General features: G+C 40.4%; 1 protein-coding gene across 2 annotated transcripts in view; it reads right to left on the bottom strand.

Annotated features, from left to right (window-relative positions):
• The window catches only part of RAD18 (RAD18 E3 ubiquitin protein ligase), an 89410-nt gene extending 76126 nt beyond the window's left edge, over positions 1–13284 (bottom strand). Inside the window, exons 1-2 of one of the 2 annotated variants that reach the window (XM_058437199.1) lie at positions 13147–13263; positions 8715–8796 (exon numbers count right to left, since the gene is read on the bottom strand). In XM_058437199.1, the coding sequence (XP_058293182.1) occupies positions 8715–8796; positions 13147–13197 (133 nt within the window). In that variant the 5' untranslated portion in view covers positions 13198–13263. Of the gene's footprint in view, positions 1–8714; positions 8797–13146 lie in introns of both variants that reach the window. The other variant, XM_032149569.2, reaches the window with a different exon arrangement.
• Positions 13285–19898: the final 6614 nt, after the last annotated feature.

The following is a 19898-nucleotide window of genomic DNA, read 5'->3' on the forward strand; positions in this document are numbered from 1 at the left end:
TTTTAGTAGAGATGGGGTTTCACCATATTGGCCAGCCTGGTCTCAAACTCCTGACCTCAGGTGATCGCCCACCTCGGCCTCCCAAAGGGCTGGGATTACAGGTGTGAGCCACTGCACTGGTCCAGAGTAGTCTGTTCTTAACAAAGCCCTCCCTCAGGAGAAATTATTTTACCAGAGCCTAATCTACTGGAGTTTTATCAGAACCCAGCTGACTCTGGAAAAAAGGAAATACACAACTCCAGCCCTTTAGCCATCCTGTGCCACCTAAGGAGAGGAAAACTGAGGAGCACTAGTGACATTCACAGTCCAGGGGCAAAGTTCGCTAAAAGACCTAATCATAGGACTATAGAATGTGTCCCCTCTGCCCATACCTAAAGGCCTATTTACTGCAGTTCCTTTTACCCAGTACATCATTTCCAGTTATTACGAAAAAAACCACAAGGAAAAACACACAGTTTGAAGAAACTGAGCGAGCATCAGAACCAAAGTCAGATATACCAGAAATGTTGAAATTATTGGACCAGCAATTTTTAAAAATTATATGCTAAGGGCTCTAATGGAAAAAGTAGACAATATGCAAGAACAGATGGGAACGTAAGCAGAGAGGTGGAAATTCTAAGGAAGCATCAAAAAGGAATGCTAGTGATAAAAAGAAGCGCTATAACAATGCCTTTGATAGGTTCATTAATAGATTGAACACGGCTGAGGAAAGAATCTCGGAGCTTTAGGACATGTCAATGGAAACCTCCAAAACTGAAAAGCAAAGAGAAAAAAAAGACAGGAAAAATGGAATAGAATATCCAAGAACTGCAGGATGACTACAAAAGATGTAACATACACATAATGGGAATACCAGAAAGAAGAATGAAAGGAACAGAAGAAAGAATAATGGCTAAGAATTTCTCCAAATTAATGTTAAACACTAAACTACTTATCCTGGAAGAGCGGAGAACACTAAGCAGGATAAATGCAAAAACAAAACAGACACCTCAGCCAATCACACTGAAACTACATAAAATCAAAGATAAAGAAAAAATCTTGAAAGAAGCTGTAGTGGGGGCCTTACCTACAGAGGAGCAAAGAGTGACACCTGACTTCTCACAAACCACACAGAGAGTGCACTGAAATATTTAATGTTGAGAGAAAAACATCACCAACCTAAAACTATATCCTGAGAAATTATCCCTCAAATGTGAAAGAGAAATAAGGTCTTTCTCAGACAAATACAAATTGAAGAAATCCATTTTCAGTAGACTTTCCTTGCAAGAAATGCTTAGTACTACATAAAGAAAGGAGAAGGAATATGTGAAACTGTAATAAAAACTTTTTCTTGTTAATTTAACAGGTAACAGTTTGTACAAAAATAATAACGAAGTATTCAATTATGGATGCTTATTACGTATAAAAATGCATGCTTATGAATGCTTATGCATAAGCGAAATGAATGACAGCAATGGTACAAAAGACTACAGGAAAGCATTTCTTAGCTCGAGCTGCCATAACAAAATACCACAGACTGGGCAGGTTAAACAACAAAAATTGTTTTCTCATGGTTCTGGAGGCTAAAAGTCCAAGATCAAGGTGCCAATATGGTAAGTTTATGCTGAAAGCTCTCTTTCTGGCCTATAGACAACCACCTTCTCACTTCGTCCTCCCATGAGGGGGTGGGGAGAGACCATAAGCTCTGGTATCTCTTCTCATACGGACACTAATCCCATCACTAGGGCTCCACTGTCATGACCTAATTTAAACCTAATTATCTCCCAAAGGCCTCATCTTCAAACACCAACACACTGGGGTTGGGGCTTCGACATAGGACTTTAGGGGGGATAAAATTCACTCCATGGCATTCCACCTTTAACCTCCCAAATTCATGTTCTTCTCAAATGCAAAATACATGCATCCCATCTCAACAGCCCCAAAAGTCTTAACTTATTCCAGTACCAACTCTAAAGTCTAAAATCTAAAGTCTCATCTAAATATCACCTAAATCAGATATGGATGAGACTCAAGGTATGAATCATCCTGAGGCAAAAATTCCTGTCCAGACTCATTCTCTTAATTATCAATGCTATTCTCTTTATACTATAAGAAGTCTCCTGAGCAATACTGTAAGTCAAGAAATCCTAAAACCTAGCTGCTCAGCTCAGTCACCTAGGGAGAGTTATGTTGGTTTTAACTTAGTTTCCCAGGCTCTACCCCCAGTCATAGTGACTCAATGGATTTTGGTCAGCAAATCACATACTTAATATGTGATATTGATTCAACAACAGCAATAATTTTTTAAAAATTAATAAGTTACTATTAAGTTGAATTATATGAAACTGACATTTTGGTTAAGTCAAAAATGGACAAATATTGGCAATTTCATGTGGTTCGAACAAACACTGCACTTAGTATGTGCTCTGTTCTAAGCACTCTACATGTATTCATGTATTAACTCTTTTGATCCTTACAGCAACCCTGAGGTTGGTACCAATATTAGTCACATTTGACAATAAGAAAAATGAAGCACAGGGCACAGCCAACTTGCCAAAGATAATGGAACTAGTATGTGGCAAAGGCAAGCACCAGAGTCCATACTCTTAATATATTAATTATTAAAAATTACAGATGCTCCTTGACTTAACATGGGATTACATCCCGATAAACCCAACATAAATTGAAAATATCATAAGCCAAAATGTATTTAATATACCTATCTCTAGCCTGGGAAAAGATCAAAATTCAAAATTCAAAGTATGGTTTCTACTGAATGTGTTATTGCTTTCACACCATCGTAAAGTTGAAAAATCCTAAGTCAAATCATGGTAAGTCAGGGACTGACTATATCTATAAATATTTGTTTATAATAAATATGTACTGTAAATTTATACTATAAATAATGTATACTTATATAAATATGTACTATGTATAGTTATATAATGTATACTTATACAATATATTGTGTACATATTATTATATGTTACTATCATACCTATATAAGTATACATTATATATATTATATATACATTAATAAATAACAATTAATAAGGTCACATGTACCTTTTAAATTAGTATTTATAATAAGGCTACTGCTTTCTCTTCTGCATAATCTTGTATATATTTCCTTTTCTTTTCTTTTGAAATGCAGAGAACCAGATATGAAGTCCTAAGTAGATCAAGCCCTAGGCTTAATTTCCGTCTACTAGACTACTACCAAATATGTACTGATAAGCTGCAGACCAGCGTAATTTATTTTCTAGTGGGCAACTATGACAACCCTTCCATTCAAAGGAGAACAGCTGAAGAGTTTAGAATTCATGTATTCCCAGAGGGCTTCATTTAAATCACCTATGAAGTCTGTCTTTCCATTCAAGAGAGCCCAAAAAAGATGTGTGGGCAGAGTGGAAGAAGGTACAATAACAACAATGAATTAAAGAGTAGTTTCACAGAAATATCCAAGCCTTGGGAGAGGGGGCATCTCTAATCCCAAGCAAGATCCTAGATGAAATAATTGGCTTGTGGACACTGATAAATTACCACTATTTTAAGGCTTGGCCAGCAATCTTTTTTTTTTTTTTCCTTTTGTGGATTTTTGACTCAAAAAAATTAATCAAAGCTTGTGTAGGAGTAAAAAGCAATTTGATTTCATTTTTGAAATATGAAATGTTCCACTTACGAAACCTTTGCTAATTCAAGAGACATAAGATTCTATTAGGCAAATAATAAACGTGTTTATCTTCTTTTATATTCTCATGAAGCAGCACTGTGAAACAAGTCAGAGGAGAAGAGAAATAGTTACACATACAAAAGGGAGATACAATTATGCAGACCTGCACTTCTGGAAATTCTGAAATGCTAGTCTTTAGTTGGAGGGATGTTATTCTCTTACCAACTAACTGTCCGTTAACATTAGAACTGGAGGCAGATGCCAACCTTCTCAGCTTTCTTGGACCTCCTATTCTTTTCACACTGGTTTTTGCTTTTAACTGGACACTTTAGATGTTTCTTTCTAAAAAGTTCCTTTTTTCCTAAAGTCCTTAAGATTTCACATGACAAGGATTGGTCTGAGTTTTAGAAATTTCCTTTTTACTATTAAGATGCTAGACTCTTTTGATGTTTGAAAGCCAGCTGATTGCTAAATATTTTGATCATCTTCCATTATCAAGTGAGAAAAATTATACAAGTGCAAAGAAAATTGGCACTTAAGCATATCAGTCTATTAGCAAGACCATTTCTCACTTAATGGTGTTTTATGGGTTGGAGTAAGTCTGCTCCCTCTTGCCCCCAAAATACTCTTTAATAGCAGAAATTTGGATCAATTTAATTGACCTGCATTCTGCCAAGGCACCCCACTCACACCTTTGTACCTGCAGAACTACAAATGTAGTGTTTATTACTCATATCCAAAAACCTAAACAGAACAAAACAAAATAAAGTGATTTAAAAATGATAAATCATGAAAAATCTAAGAAGCAACAATAAATACCTGGGATTCTGGATCACCAATTCTAGTCAATCCAAGATGATAACAGAACATGACAGACCTGGCTTCTACTAAAGCCCTGGGGACTTTGTGTCATTAAAACACTAAAGACCCAGAGCAAATTTTAGACATGATGGGACTCGTGACAACTGGTGTTTAGTAGAAGAGGCCTACTGAATATTGAGACTTCACAAGTGAAAAAAAAGTGCTCATAAAACAAAAAATCATCATTACTGAAACTTCCCTCCACGGACTTCCTCTTAAAGAATGGCATAAGTGACAGCTATAAGTCGTGAAGAAGTGAGCAAACAACATATATCCCTAGGAAGGGAAACAGAAGAGTAGCACTTACATTGTGGGGGCTACTTAAGAAACTGGTTTCTGAGCTGCCTGAATCTATACACTGACAGAAAAGGGAACCAGGTTGAGGGCCACTGAGAACAAAAGCAAAGGTCTGGACTAGTACCACACTCACTGGCCACTGTGCCTCCCCTAGGCTCAGCAAGGAAGAGAAACCCCCAACTTTCTGCCTGGGGAAAGAAAGAAGGGAAACACGGTCCAATGTTCTAGCTTTTCCAAGAGCTGGCCAGAGGACTGGCTTCTGTCTCGCCCCACTAAGCATGAACCCTGCATGTTCTAGGTGACTGGGGACTGCTAAGAACAAAAAAGAGCTGGGTCGCTTGCTACTGATCCAGAGGACCCATAGTACAGCAGACAGAGGCTGATACAGCTCTGTGGCTTATCTTGGGAGGGGAGGCTGGGAGAGAATAGTGGAGTGTGTGACCAACATTTGAACTTTTCAAAGGACTGCCTAAGGGAATGGTTTCTGTCTCACTCAACTTGGGGTGCTTTGGATCGGCATACTTTAGACGCTTGAGGGCAGCTGAAAACAAAAAAAGAGGTTGATGGCTTACAGCAACTCTGGAGAACCTGCAATACCATGGACAGACACACGAGAGAGAAAAATAGCAGCTAATGAAAACACTGACCAAATCTCTCTACTTGGAAATTTATAATCACAAGTTCAGGGAAGACACATCCACAGAAAAGGCTTAAGAAGCCCCTAGAATCTGCAGTCAAGCTGACTAGTAAAGGTCTTTCTCTATATGGTAGTGCCCCCTTATACACAGGAGAGACATTCCATAAAGCGCAGTGGATGCCTAAAACCACAGATATTACTGAATCCTATTTATACTATGTTTTTTCCTATACATACTTACCTATGAGAAAGTTTAATTTATTAATAAGACACAGTAAAAGATTAGGAACAATAACATAGAATTAAAACAATATACTATGACAAAAGTTAAGTAAATGTGGTCTTTCTCTCAAAGTATCTTGTGCTGTACTGTAGATTGTACTGTAGATCTTAGCAACCTCAGCATACAATTTTCTTTCCTTTCCTTGTTAAGAACTTTCACCTTTTCACTTAAAGGAAGCATTTTATGATTTCTCTTTGTCATATCCGAATTGCCAGCATCACTACTCTTGTGCTTTGGGGCTACTATTAAGTAAAATAAGGGCTACTTGAACACAATTACTGTGTTCTGCAACACAGTTACAATTACTGCGATACTGCAACAGTCAATCTGATAACACAATTACTTGTGTTCTGCAACACAGTTACAATTACTGCAATACTGCAACAGTCAATCTGATAACCAGGATGGTCACTAAACGATTAATGGTAGATAGCATATGTAACATCAATACACTTGACAAAGGGATGATTCCCATCCTGGGCAGGACGGCACAAGATTTCATCAGTGCTTTACTTAGAACAGCGTGCAATTTAAAACTTATGAATTATTTATTTCCAGAATTTCCCATTTAGTATTTTCAGAATGCAGTTGACCACAGGTAACTGAAACCACAGATAAGGGGGGACTACAGTACAAAGCCAGTCTGTAACAAAGCCACTGTGAGGGAGTGAGGCCCTGTCACCCAAACAAAACAAAACAAAAACAAACAACAAAAACAATGTTATTAGCTATGTTAAAAAAAAAAGGAAGAAAATCATATGAGCATCTCCACAGATGCAGAAAATACTTGACAAAATTCAACACCCATTCATGATTTAAAAAAAAAAAAAAAATCCTCTCGCCTAACCAGGAGTAGAGAAGTGCCTCAACTTGGTAGGTTTATGAAAACATATTAAGAATATAAAAAAAACTTACAGCTAACATCATACTTAATGGTAAAAGACTGAACACTTTCCCCATAAAATTAAGAGTAAGGACAGGATGTCCAGCACCACTTTCAACACTGTACTTGAGGTACCAGCCTGTGTAACAAAAACATAAAGGCATATAGATCAGAAAGGAAGAAGTAAAACTGTCTTTATCCACAAATGACATGATTGTGTATGCAAACATTTCTAAGGAATTAACAAAAAAGATGCTGGAATTAAGTGAATTTAGTGCAGTCAGAAGATGAAAGGTCAATATAAGTTATATTTCTTTGTGCAAGTTCTGTGCAATGAAAATCAAACAACACTGTTAAGAGAAATAAAGATAGAGAAGTATATCATATCCACACATTGAAGACTCGGCATTGTTAAGATGTCAATTCTCCCAAATTGATCTCTAGATTCAATACAATTCTAGTGAACATCCCAGCAGGCTTTTGGTAGAAATTGACAACCTGATTTTAAGTTATATATGGAAATGCATTTAAAATGCAACGATCCTAAAAAAAAAAAAACAAAGAAAAAAAAGTTGGAGGACTTACAATGCCTGACTTCAAGACTTACTACAAAGCCACAGTAATCAAGATAGTGTGGTACTGGCACAAGGATAGACATATATGAGTCTAACATATAAGCATTTTAAAATATTGTACCTTGAGGTATTTACTGCAATAGGGGTTATCCTATCATTGTTCAGGAGTTAGACAAACAGTTTACAGATTATTTAGGTTCATGCTCTTTCTTGTTCTCTATTTTCAAGTTGATTTATCTTGGAAAGCTAAAAAAAAACACTAAACTTAGGCCTAAACAATTGGTTTTAGTGGGCAGTAGTTTTGGTGAAAAACTACTAAGTTTCTAAGATCAATGGAATAGAAGAGTCCAGAAATAGACTACAGATGGCTAGCTGAGGTCACACTGACTGAGATGGGGAGAACTTTATCAGATAATGAAAATGTTCAGTATCTTAATTGCAGTAGTTACACAGCATACACATTTGTCAAAATTCATTAACACTTTTATACCTTAATGTGTACTTAAAATGGATGTACTTTATTGTATGTGAATTATACCCAAATAAAGATGATGTTAAAATATATTTTAAAACAATCTCCAAAACTTATCTTGGTTTTTAATGTGAATCTTGTTTGGAAGAAAACTAACATTATTAAGGACTCATAATGTGCCAGACAGTGAGTTCTGCACGTTTAGTTCTCACAAACATTTTCTAAAGTAGTAAATACTCACCAGACTTTCAAGAGTCAAGCCCAAGGATATCTGTAATGCCCGTGTCGCCATCACTGCTATCCTCTTATTATGTCTTCTCTACAGAAACTTTTTCACCAAAGCTACTACCAACTAAAACCAATTTCTTAGGCCTAATTTGACTGTTTTTAACTTTCCAAGATAAATCAACTTGAAAATAGAGGAAAAGAAAGATCATGAACCTGAAAAACCCATAAACTGTATGTCTAGCTCCTCAACAATGATAGGGTAACCCCTAAGCACTAAATATCTCAAGATACAATATTTTTAAATGTTTATATACTAGACTCATAAAGAGAAGTACAAACAAATTCCAACATGAGTCTTTCCAGCATCACATAGCAGTTAAGTTATAAAACTGTCTGTAATAAAGTCAGTGGTAGAATTCTCCCACTGGGGAAATATTGTTACAGATTTTTAAACTTTGAAATTCCATATCAGGTACTACTTGGTGGAACCACCTATCTGTTATCCTGTTAAAAACAACAATTCTGAAACTTAACATCAAAAAGCACTTGGCAAATAAAGAACCACTTATGGTGACCAAAAATTTTATTGCCATAAATGCTATAAAAATCATAAAAATATCAAAGAGGAACGAGGTAGAAAATATAGAAGCCTTGTAAAAACCTTCAATATTCAAGAGGAAGGCAGTGAAAAAGACCTTCTGAAAAACTACGAGATAGAAGAGCTAAAGGTGAAACATAAATATGTGCATGTATCTTTGGTGTTAAATTAACACTACCTCATGTAAAAATCGCAATTTACTAACTCACAGGAACAAAACATACTTACAGTTATGTGAACACTGAGGTATTATCATTGCAATGTTGAAATACTCGAAGCAAATTCCACACCTCAGCAAATCATCTATTGTCTGAAATGCAAATATGCATATATACATATCAGAAAGACATCAAAATTGGAAGTCCTGTCACAAAGTTTTTTCTCCATCCCCTAAAAAAAATTCAAATTCTTTGTCAAATACACAAATTCAAAAGCTAACTCCAGATAAACTGCAAGGGATCTTGACAAATAAAAACTTCTCTCATATGACTCCTATACATTCAGTCTCAGGTCGCCCAAATTGCTTTAGACAGCTAAAGATGATGGCACACCGATTCTTGTGCCATATTGTCATCCCTTCACATAAGGAAGAGCTACTGTACTTCTGTTCCACTTCTAATGCGTTTCCAGCTCTTACTCCAAGCCTCCTCCTCTTCAGACTCCAACACCTAGCCTATAGTCACTATTGGGTGAAAGGTGGCCATTGCCACCACACAGGTTAAGAATCAAATCAAAGAATGTTAAAGCCAAACACTGGAAACTGTCTAGTCAAAAGAGGAAACTGGTATCAAAAGCAGGCACACAATAGTAGGCACTAGTCAAGCCAAGACCAAAATTCCTATCTCCCTTCTGGCAGGCAGTCCAGTGCTTTCTGCATGGTACTACACAACGGAGCCAAATGAGGAAGCCTGGAAAGAGCTGGGGCAGTGAAAGCAGAGGAAGGGAAAGTGAACAACTTGGAAAGAGAGATGTGTGCCAACCTGGAATGCAATCCAAACAGGAAAGGAACTACTCTGGCAACCTAAAATCTTTCAAATTGTTTAAAATAAGATATTATTCCATTCAATAGAAATATTTTTTAAAAGGAGGAAGCTCTCGACGGGAGGATCGCTTGAGTCCAGGAGGCGTAGGTTGCAGTGAGCCCACATCGCACCACTATACTCCAGCCTGCATGACCGAGTGAAACTGTCTCAAAAAAAAAAAAAAAAGGAAGCTCTCCTTCACACTGATATGAAAAGATTGCCAAGATAAGTGAAAAAAGGAAATAAGGTATAGACAGTACATATACTATGCTACCGTTTGTTTAAAAGGAAGAGGTGAATAAGAATGTATTCTAATAGGCCTAGCATGGTGGCTCTTGCCTGTAATCCTAGCACTTTGGGAGGCCAAGGCAGGAGAATTGCTTGAGTCCAGGAGTTTGAGACCAGCCTAGGCAAAATAACAAAAATCCGTGTCTATAAAAAATTTAAAAACTCGTTGGGCGTAGTGACGCATGCCTGTAGTCCCCTCTACTCAGGAGGCTGAGGCGGAAGGATTGCTTTAGCCCAGGAGTTCAAGGCTGCAGTGAGCCGTGATTGCCACTGCACTCCAGTCTGGGCGACAGTGAGACCCTACCTCAAAAAAGAAAAAAAGAAAAAAGAATGCATTCTATTTTCATCGTAAATATAAATAATGAGAAGATAAACAAGAAGTCAAATAATGATCAGGGCCAGGAACATGGTAAGAAGGAGACTTTTACTTTTTATTTTATGTGTATTTTGAACCATGTGAACTTATTACCTGAATTTTAAAAATGTAAACAAAAAAGGACTAACGTCGCTAATGGTCCATATGATGAAATATTATGCAGCTATTAAAAAACATGCTTTCAAAGAATAATTAATGCCCTAGGAAAATAAAAATCAGAAAATAAATCTATGCCAATAATACATAATAATAACAACTCTGTAGTTGAATCTTCATAGCACTCTTATGAAGTCCACAGCATCAGTATCCCAATTTTAAAAATAAAGTCTACAGAGTTCCTAAGTTGGCTGGATCAAACCCAAGAAGTTGACTCCACAGTGATCCCAAATTTTAAATGCACAAAAACCAAAGGAAAATAAGGTAAAATGTTAAACACTGGTTCTCTGGGTGGTAGAATTATGGATGGTTTTATTTTTCTCCTTTATCTTATTCTGAATTTTAATTTTTTTCTACTGTGTACACATATTACATTTACAATATGCCAAAAACAGTAAATTTTTGTTAAAGTAAAACCAGGGAAATGATAAAATGCCAAAATCTTCCATTATTGTGGATGGTAAGCTGTCACAGACACAAAAATCTAAAGGGTTATGTTCAAGATCAATTAAGAGCAAAGGCAGGCCCAGAAACCAGAACCAGTCTATTAGATCACACTTTCTTATCTATGCCATCCTCTTCTGGTGGAGGAATGATTCTGAAAGATCTGCAGAGCACAATTGTGGAAGTTGACACTACATCAGATGAGCTATTTCTGGTTCAAATTTCTTGTCATGTCACTCCAAGACAGTAACATGCATATCACATGTGCCTCAACCAACCAAACAAAAAATGATGCCTGAATAGAGAGTGGTCAGCAGACTCCCCAAAATTTCTTTAGTTTAGAGAGAGAGAAAGTGAAAGGGAGAAGTAGAAAATGGGTGGAAAAACATAATAATTACAAAAATACTCTTAAGTTTTTGGGGTTACAGATCCCTTTGAAAAATTGATGAAAACTATGGACTCTCTTCTCAGAAAAACATACATACAAAAATTTTACAAATAACTTGAGACTCCAAAGTCTTTCTGTGGATCCTAAGTTAGCAACCATGGATTCTGAGTCAAACTTCTATTCAATAAAAGAAGTAACCTCAGTCAGATCTGCTTCTGGGATCTGATAGTTCTTTGTGCCTGGAAGAGTTCAAGCAAAAATTAGGTGAGAAATTGGCAGATGTGTTACAAAGGAGATTAAAATACTGAAAGGGGCTGGTTTTCTAATCTTAAGATTCCATGATTCCAATGTGAGCAAAAAATATGGGCTCAATCAACTCTCTGGTTGAACATTCACTGAACACTCTGTGGTGCCAAACTCTACATTCAGTGCTGTGGTGAGATGCCAAAGTCAGAGAAGACACGGAACCTGCCTCTAAAGAACACTGAAATTGTGGGAATATGTAAAGTGTGCTTAAATCTACAAAGCAGGAGCTTTACAGGTTACAGAGCTCTTTTACTTTCCTTATCCAAGTCAAGCTTCATGACAACAAATTAAAAGGGGAAAGAAGCACTTAACACAGTGCTAATAATAATAATAATAAAATATATTCATTGAATGCTTACTACATTCCAGATACTTTCAATCAAGCAGCAAATAATATTTAAGCACCCACTTGGTGTCAGGCACTGCAGTAAGCACAGTGAATACACGGCAGAATCTGTGCCCACATACATCAACTAATTTGTTTAATCAATCCTATGAACTGTTATTTTTGTCTCTAATTTATAGTTGAAGAAATTCAGGCTCAGAGAGGTTAAGTTACTAACTGAAGGTCACACAGTTAAGAGGCAGGGAGGAGATTTCACCCAGGACCACTGGAACTCAAATCTGTGCTCTTCTCCACTGCATCCTGGTGCCAAGCCCACCATAACTTCAAAACTACAGCTTTCCTGGATCATTTCACAATGTCAGCTTCTCATCATGCAGGTATCTCAAGTCCCCAAGCACTCTAGACGTCACTGATGACAGCAGGAAAACGAGGCCTTCTACTTACTTTAGCCTTCACTTAATTCTAAAGTCAAATTTATGAGTCAGTGGGACAGATACTATAATCCCCAAGTCTACAAAACTGAGGAAGAGAAGAAGGCTATCTTAGCCACTGTCAGAAACGGAAATAATCACAGAGCAAGAAGAAACACCAAGCAACTGATTTTTAGCCAGCACAGCAAAGTGCATCTGCTCTTGAGCAAATCCAGGGCCCACCACTACTGTAAATGGAAACTGGTATGCCTTGCCAAAACAGAAAGTGGCCACAAAAATAAATATTATTTAAGTGAAATAATTAGATGCAATGCAAGATCAGCGCTGAGCCTGAGTCTTGATCTCTGTTTAAAAGGCAGATACATGAGCAATTGTTAGAGAAGAGTGAAGGTGTGTTAGAGAGGAGTTGGGGCAGTATGTCAGAACAAACCAGCACTAGGTTTACTGAGAATAATCAGAAGAAATGAAAGAGCCTGTAAAGGAGACTACCTGCTTGGCTACGTGATTACATATATGTTACCTGATAAAGTGTCCACCCAAAATCATGTCCGGTGTCACTCTTTAGTGCTTGACACAAAGTAAGCTTTCAGTAAAGAATAGCTGTCGATGTCATTGTTTGGAATAACTGTTTTTCTACATGTTATCGCTGGGATTAGATAGCGGAATATCTGGTTCAGTAAGACTGCCAACCTCAGCTCACCAGGCCTGTCCTTGTCACTTATCGGAGGAGTAAACTGAGACCCAGAGCCACGCGGTCGGCTCGTGGCAGGGCAGAGCCGGACACCCTGGCCCAGCGCGACGCTCGCGCCTCATTCTTTCTCCTTAAGGCGAGGACATCCTCCTCAAAGGGAGGGACCTCCCCCGCAGACAACCGGGAGCTCCCAACCTCCCCGAAGCACTCACCTTCATGACTGCCAGGCCCGGAGGCCACCGAGGCTCGGCCAGGGAGTCCATGGTCGCTCCCGAAGATGCTGGGGGTCCGCCACCCACTAGCCTCCGGCGCTCCAATACCACTCGAAATTCCCCGCGCTACCGCATTACGTCAGCATCCCGCGACGCGCCTGAGGCGGGCGCGGAGCCTGCCGGAAGTTGTAGTAGTATGTGGGCGGGGCGCCGCTTACGGGCTTGTACTGCGCATGCGCCAGGCTTCTGCCGCACTTACCTTGAAGAAAGTGAATGGTTAAAAAGTCTAGAGCCAGTTGAATATTAAGAAAAGGTAGCCAGGAATCAAACCAAATCCAGACCTCGCCAGATCTGTCAAGGTCTAGGCTCATGACCCCCTTAGGGTCGCCCACCCTAATCGCAATGACGATCCGTCCTTGCTCTGAACAGAAGTTTTTATACCCATTGTTTTAGCTCTCCTGTATTACAACACTGGGAGGTAGATGTTATCATTGTCCGTTTATACAAGAGAAAGCCTACGCCCCAAAAAGTGGATAGAGTTTCGAGTCAGATTCCAAACAGGACCTCTGGGTTTTTTAATAGGAGCTCTTGCTTTTATTCATGTTAAAATTTTAATGCACAGTTTTTCTTTTTCTTCGGAGAGAAGCACCATTAACTTTGGCATATAGCCTTCTAGATATTTCCCATGCAGATTGACAAAGATTCTTTGCTTGAGCAAACTTTAGTCAGGCTCCTGAACCTTCTCCTAGGCCAATCTGTGTACTTTCTGGAAAAATCCAGTTTTAGCAAAAAACCCTGCTAAATCAAGTTACCAAGAATCCCCACCTTTGATATGTGATCACTCTTGATATCTGATGTGTTCCTCATCCTCCACCATCCCCCAGTTGATGTCTGATCACCCTGGCCTCTTCAGCAAGAATCTACTGTTACCTCTGATGTTTCCTCTTAGTAGTTTTTCATGCACTGCTCCCCACCCTGCTTCCTGGCTATAAATTTCCATTTGCCCATGTTGTATTCAGAGTTGAGCCCAGTTTTCACCAATTGCAAGACACAGTTGCAGTGGTCCTATACCTACTTGAATTGTCCTGATTAAGTCTTCCTTATTGTGCTTTAACAAGTATCATTGAACAATTTTTTTCTTAAACAAGATACAAACATAGATTTTTTTCATACATATTATATTAAATGCATGAGGAATGGAGGTTTACGGTGCCCACCCCCGCCCCCTCCTTTGTATCAGCCAATCATAGAACAGCATGCAAATGAATGCAAATGAATGCCAGGCCGAGCTGGAATATGTTGGATAGTTCTGGATGCGGAGGAAGTGGGGTCTTGGAGGGACAAAGGAAAAGCATTTAAGACCAGGTCTGTGGCCTGAGTGAACCAGTAATTGCTTTTTTCACAGTACTAGTTGCACAAGGTAATTAGGTTTAAGGTGACAAATGGCTGGGAAGGTGAGAGAGGAAGAGAGAGGAGATGAGAAAAAAGAGAAAGAATGGGTAAGGAGAAAGGGAGAGAGAGAAAAGACAGGGACAGAAATGTACTTTTTGCATTCAACCATGGAGATAGATTTGGAAGCAGGCAGTACTTGTTGGTCCTGGGGCCAAAATTCATTTCCCTATCTATGGAGAGCCTCCAGGACAGGACCTGGTGCCATTCATCTCTGAGTGTCTGCCAATAGCTGCTGGGTGAGGCTGAATGAATGGATGAATCACCGACTAAGCCCACATTCCCATAAATCTTTTCCCCCCAGGCTGAGCATTTCTCTTCCTGCCATCTTCAGCAGCACCAGGGAGATAGATCCCATCAAGCCCACCTCTGGGCCCAGGAAGGAAAGTTCAAGAACACAAGCGCACTTTGAGCTCAGGAAAAGGCATTTGTCTTGGGTGTTTATCTAACCCTGGGAGCCATTCTCCTCTTAACAAGCTGCTGTTTGTACGGACTTTCTCCTTCTGTTAGATCAATAAAGAGATTGTACTTCCTCATTCAGGACTAAAAACAAAATGTTCCATGTAAAATAAAAGCAGGCTAGTGTTGAGTGGAATCTTCTGTGGCTCATACCACACAGTGAGGAGCCAGAATAGGATGGCCAGATAAAATACAAGTTGCCCAGTAAATTTGAATTTCAGATGAACCACACACAACATTTTAGTGTAAATCTGTCCCAAATATTGCACACAACATATTAATTATTTGTTGTTTACCTGAAATTCAAATATTTAACTGGGCATCCTGTATTTTTATTTGCCAAATCTGACAACCCTAATTAGAGAAGCATTCTCCCAACTGAGTGTGGGGCCTGCCCTGGGTTAACCTGGGGATGTCGTGTGGCCCCTGCGCTACTTTCCAGGTTCTCTTCATCCTGTTCCTCTCTGCCCAGCACTCTCTCTTCCTCTAGGCCCCATCTTCCTCATTCTAGTTATGGGAGAGGGGATATTAAAGGAGCTCCCTCCCTCCCTTTCCTTCCTTCCTTCCTCCCTTCCTTCGTTCCTTCTTTCCTTCCTTCCTTATTTTTTTCTTCCTTCCTCCCTGCCTCCATCTCTCCCTTCCTCCATTCATTTTAACAAATGTTTATTGAGCCACTCTCCACTTGTGTCAGGTGCTAGAATACAGAGGTGAATAAGACACATATGGTCTCTGTTCTCCAGGAGCTGGCAACCTGGGGGTGAGCACGGAGCCAGGACAAAAAAAAAGACAGTTTGTAAAAAAATGAGTAAGATAATTGCATAAAACAGTAAATGATGTGAAAACAATAAAAAGGGGTGATGAAATGGACAGAGGAGGGGACACTGTAAATTGTATGATCCGGGAGGCTCCCTCTGAGGATGTGACATATGTGCAGAGACCCAACTGATAGAGAGAGGCAGCCATGCAAAGACCCAAAGACCCCGGAAGTGGAGAGTTCCATGCCTTGGTAAAAAGTTCAGATTTTAATCCATGTTAACTTGGGTAAGTTGTTGACCTCTCTGTGCCTCAATTTTCTCATCTGCAAAATGGGGATAGTATTAGTATCTGCCTTGTAGGGATAATTAAAGGAGTTATTGTAGGTATAATGCCTAGAAGGGTGCCTGGCAACTACTAAGCCCTGTGTGAGTGTCAGCTGTCATTAATATTATGTTGCTATAAGCACAGGGGGGAAGCCCTTAGAGGCTTTAGGCAGGGGTGTAATTTACATTTTCCAAAGGTCATTCCAGCTGCTGGGTGAAGAAAGGATCGAAGTGGAAAGTGTACAGTAGAAGAAGGTGACAGGGACTGAACCTGGGTGGCACAGTCCGGAGGAGGTAAAAGTGCTGTGGACCTCATGCTTACTGTGGACCCCAGTTCTAGGAAGCAGGCCCTGCTGTGTCCCTGTGACCAGGCGCCTATCTTGATTCCTCCCAGACATGGAACCTGCCTTATTCTCTCCCTCCCAGCCCTGGGACAGCTAGGTCTTGTTTACACTTACAGACTGTGCCCATTACCCCCTCCACCTGCCTGTTAGACCACTATCACCTCTGGGAGCTTCTCGCTGAGGCCAGCTACCTGTCTGTCACCAAAGCCTCTTCTTAGGAGGAGTCCCAACCCCTCCTATTGATCCTTCAAACAAGTGTTCGCTGAGCACCTACTATATGCCCAAGCAGAGGTGTCAAGTACACTAGACAGAGGAATGCCCAGTCCAAGTCAAAGTCTGCAGATGGGAAGAGCTTTGAGATCAGACAGGAAGAACTTTTAAGGGAGGGAACTGTATTAGGACTTTTTGGTTCAAAGTGCTGAATTAGAAAGCCAATTCAAAATGGCCTAAGCAAGAAAGGCAGTGTGTTAGCTCATGTAACTGAAAAGACCTGAGGTAGGTATTCAGGTATGGCTTGATCCAGGTGGTCTCTCTTCTTCCCTCTCAATCACTCTTTCTTCTTTTTTTTTTTTTTTTTTTTTTTTGAGACGGAGTCTCACTGTGTCCCCCATGCTGGAGTGCAGTGATGTAATCTCAGCTCACTGCAACCTCTGTCTCCTGGGTTCAAGCGATTATCCTGCCTCAGCCTCCCTAGTAGCTGGGACTACAGGCGTGTGCCACCATGCCCAGCTAATTCTTGTGTATTTTTAGTAGAGACGGGGTTTCACCATATTGGTCAGGCTGGTCTTGAACTCCTGACCTCGTGAACTCCCGACCTCGTGAACTCCCAGCCTCAGCCTTCCAAAGTGCTGGGATTACAGGCATGAGCCACTGCGCCTGGCCACAGTCACTCTTTCTTAATGTCTTATATCTTCTTCCCTCACTTTCGACTTCACGCTCATGCAGGCTCCCCCCATGAGAGGCAAACATGGCTCCAGAAGCTCCAGGCCCACATTCTATTAGCACAGCTGCCTCGGCAGAAAGGACGGACCTCATTCCCAACAGTTCTCAGCAAAAGTACCAGGACCAAGTCTCACTGGCCAGAATTGGGTCACATGCCCATCCTTGAACCAATCGCTGTGCCTCAGATTATCTAAGTATGAGTTTGGGAGTGGGAGTGATGCCCCAAATGAACAACAGGGTGTGACATACAGAAAAAGAGGGAATGAGCGTCTGCAAGTAAGCAGGTTGCAAAAATGCTTATAAATTCTTCCCCTGCCTATCCACACTTTGTTTCCATGGGACTCCTTCCAGCAACAGGTGGGTCTGTGGCTCCACTCCTTGAATCTGGGGTTGATCTTGTGATTTGCTTTGGCCAACAGGACATTAACAAAGGTGACCCAAGCAGAGGCTTGTGCACTAATAGCCACCATGTGAATAAGCCCCAGCTTGTGATCCTCCTGGGTGATCAGAGACAGAGAGCCAAGTTATCCTTGTCACCCCAGCCAACATCAAACCACCTACAATACATAAGTGAGGTCATCCTAGACTATCCAGCCCCAGCCAAAGCACCTGCTTACCGCAGAGATCAGCTCAGCCAGCTCTGACCAGAAAACTGCTCAACATACCCACGGGATCATGGCAAATAATAAATGTTTATTCTCTTAAGCCTCTAACTGTGGGCATGGGTTGTTCCACAGCAATGGTTTACTGATGCAATGATTAAAAGCCACAGTGACCCTGTACTGGAGTCTTCCACTTGCCCGGAGCCTGGCTCAGGAGACCCCAGATACAGAGTGGCTGGAGCCCCAGTCCTGCTGGTCCTTCATCTTTCCCATAGCCAACTCCCAGCATCCTCTCCTGCTCTGTTAGACGCCTGTGCCTGTCTCTGCTCTGCTTCCATTCTGGTGCATAATTCCGATTACGGGTGCCAGGGGCTGGCCCGTGCAACTCCTCCTGCCTCCATAGGCTCCTAGCCATTCTTCCTTACAAAGAGGCAGCCACCAACCTGCAACCATTTGAAAGGTGTGTGGCTGAGTCCTGTGCCAGAAAATCTCTCCCACCATCTGTCATGACGTCTGGACGCTCTACTTTTTTGGTTGTTAAAGCTTATTTGGTTTTCCAGAGCCCCAGAGGAGAGCTGACTGTTCCTCTGGGGGAGTGAAAGCAGGTTACACCTCTTATGTTATAGCACAAACACACTAATGGTAACTGTTTAGTCTCCCTCACTAAATCATGGGTTCCTGGAGGAGACAGAACCAGCCTTTCTCTTCCCAACTCCTCTGTGCCCTAGCACAGCTGCGAGTGACCTGGATAGACACCACGAATGTAGCGGGGACCCAACAAATGTTTTCTGGGTGAGTTACCCAGAAAGACACCAAACACAGGCCTGAGCCTGGGGCCCTGGGACATAGGAGTGCCAGGGCTCAGGGAGCCAAGGAAAGAACCGTTGAAAGGAGACAGCATTGTCACCAATTGATATAGTTTACAGCAATGATGTAGAGTCACACAGACAGAAATCTGAATCCATGATCTGTCACTTACCATCTGGTCTCGGATAAGACGCTAATTTCTCTAAGCCTTATTTTCCTCTTCTGTAAGATTGAAATAATAATGACTTAGAGGGCTGTTATAAGGACTAGGTCTTTTAAAAAGGCTGGAAATCACCTAGCAGGGCACCTGTCACATGGTGAACAGCTGCGTATGGCAGTAAGAGTTATAGTTGTAATTATTACTGTTATCATCACTAATAAATATGTTGACCAGAGGGTACAAAGGTTAAGAGCACCAACTCTGAAGTCAGACTGCCTGGGTCCAAATCGCAGCTCTCCCACCTGCCGTGTGTGGAGTGTGTCTCTAAATACCATCCCCACTAAAATGAATCAGTGTTTCTTGGAGAAATGTTTGGTTTTAGATCTGGGGCAGGGCAGGTACAAGATGAGCCTAGAACATCTTATTGTGCCCCCAATAAAGAAGTTGAAAACTGGTGGATGTAAGAGGCAGCTTGAACTTGCTTCTACGCACTTAAGCAATAAAAAGAACATCAATTGCAATGGATTGAAATGCACTGGATATTTTTACATCCAGAAAGTTGTAATTAATCTCAGCAAAACAAAGGAAAGCCTTCATTTACTGCCATTGGGGGTTGTCATTGTATCAGCTTCTTACTCTGAAAGTTGATAAATAATAGGAAAGAATTAAGCATTTATTCCTCCTTTTCAGAATGAGGTAAGTTTAGAGAAATATTAGCTCTTGTGGATAAGTATTCTATTCGTAGCTAAAACATATAGAAGGAATGATAAAATTAGAAACACCATTTTGCAGATTCTAATGAAATATTATTGTTTCAAGCAATGATCACAAATGGGTGATAAAACAATTCTGAGAGTGGTTCTTGGGGAACTGGATATGTATCAGGTCCCCAAATTATCAGGCCAACAAG

The sequence above is a fragment of the Hylobates moloch genome, unplaced genomic scaffold, assembly GCF_009828535.3.
Source record: "Hylobates moloch isolate HMO894 unplaced genomic scaffold, HMol_V3 SCAFFOLD_4, whole genome shotgun sequence".
NCBI classification, from domain to species: domain Eukaryota; kingdom Metazoa; phylum Chordata; class Mammalia; order Primates; family Hylobatidae; genus Hylobates; species Hylobates moloch.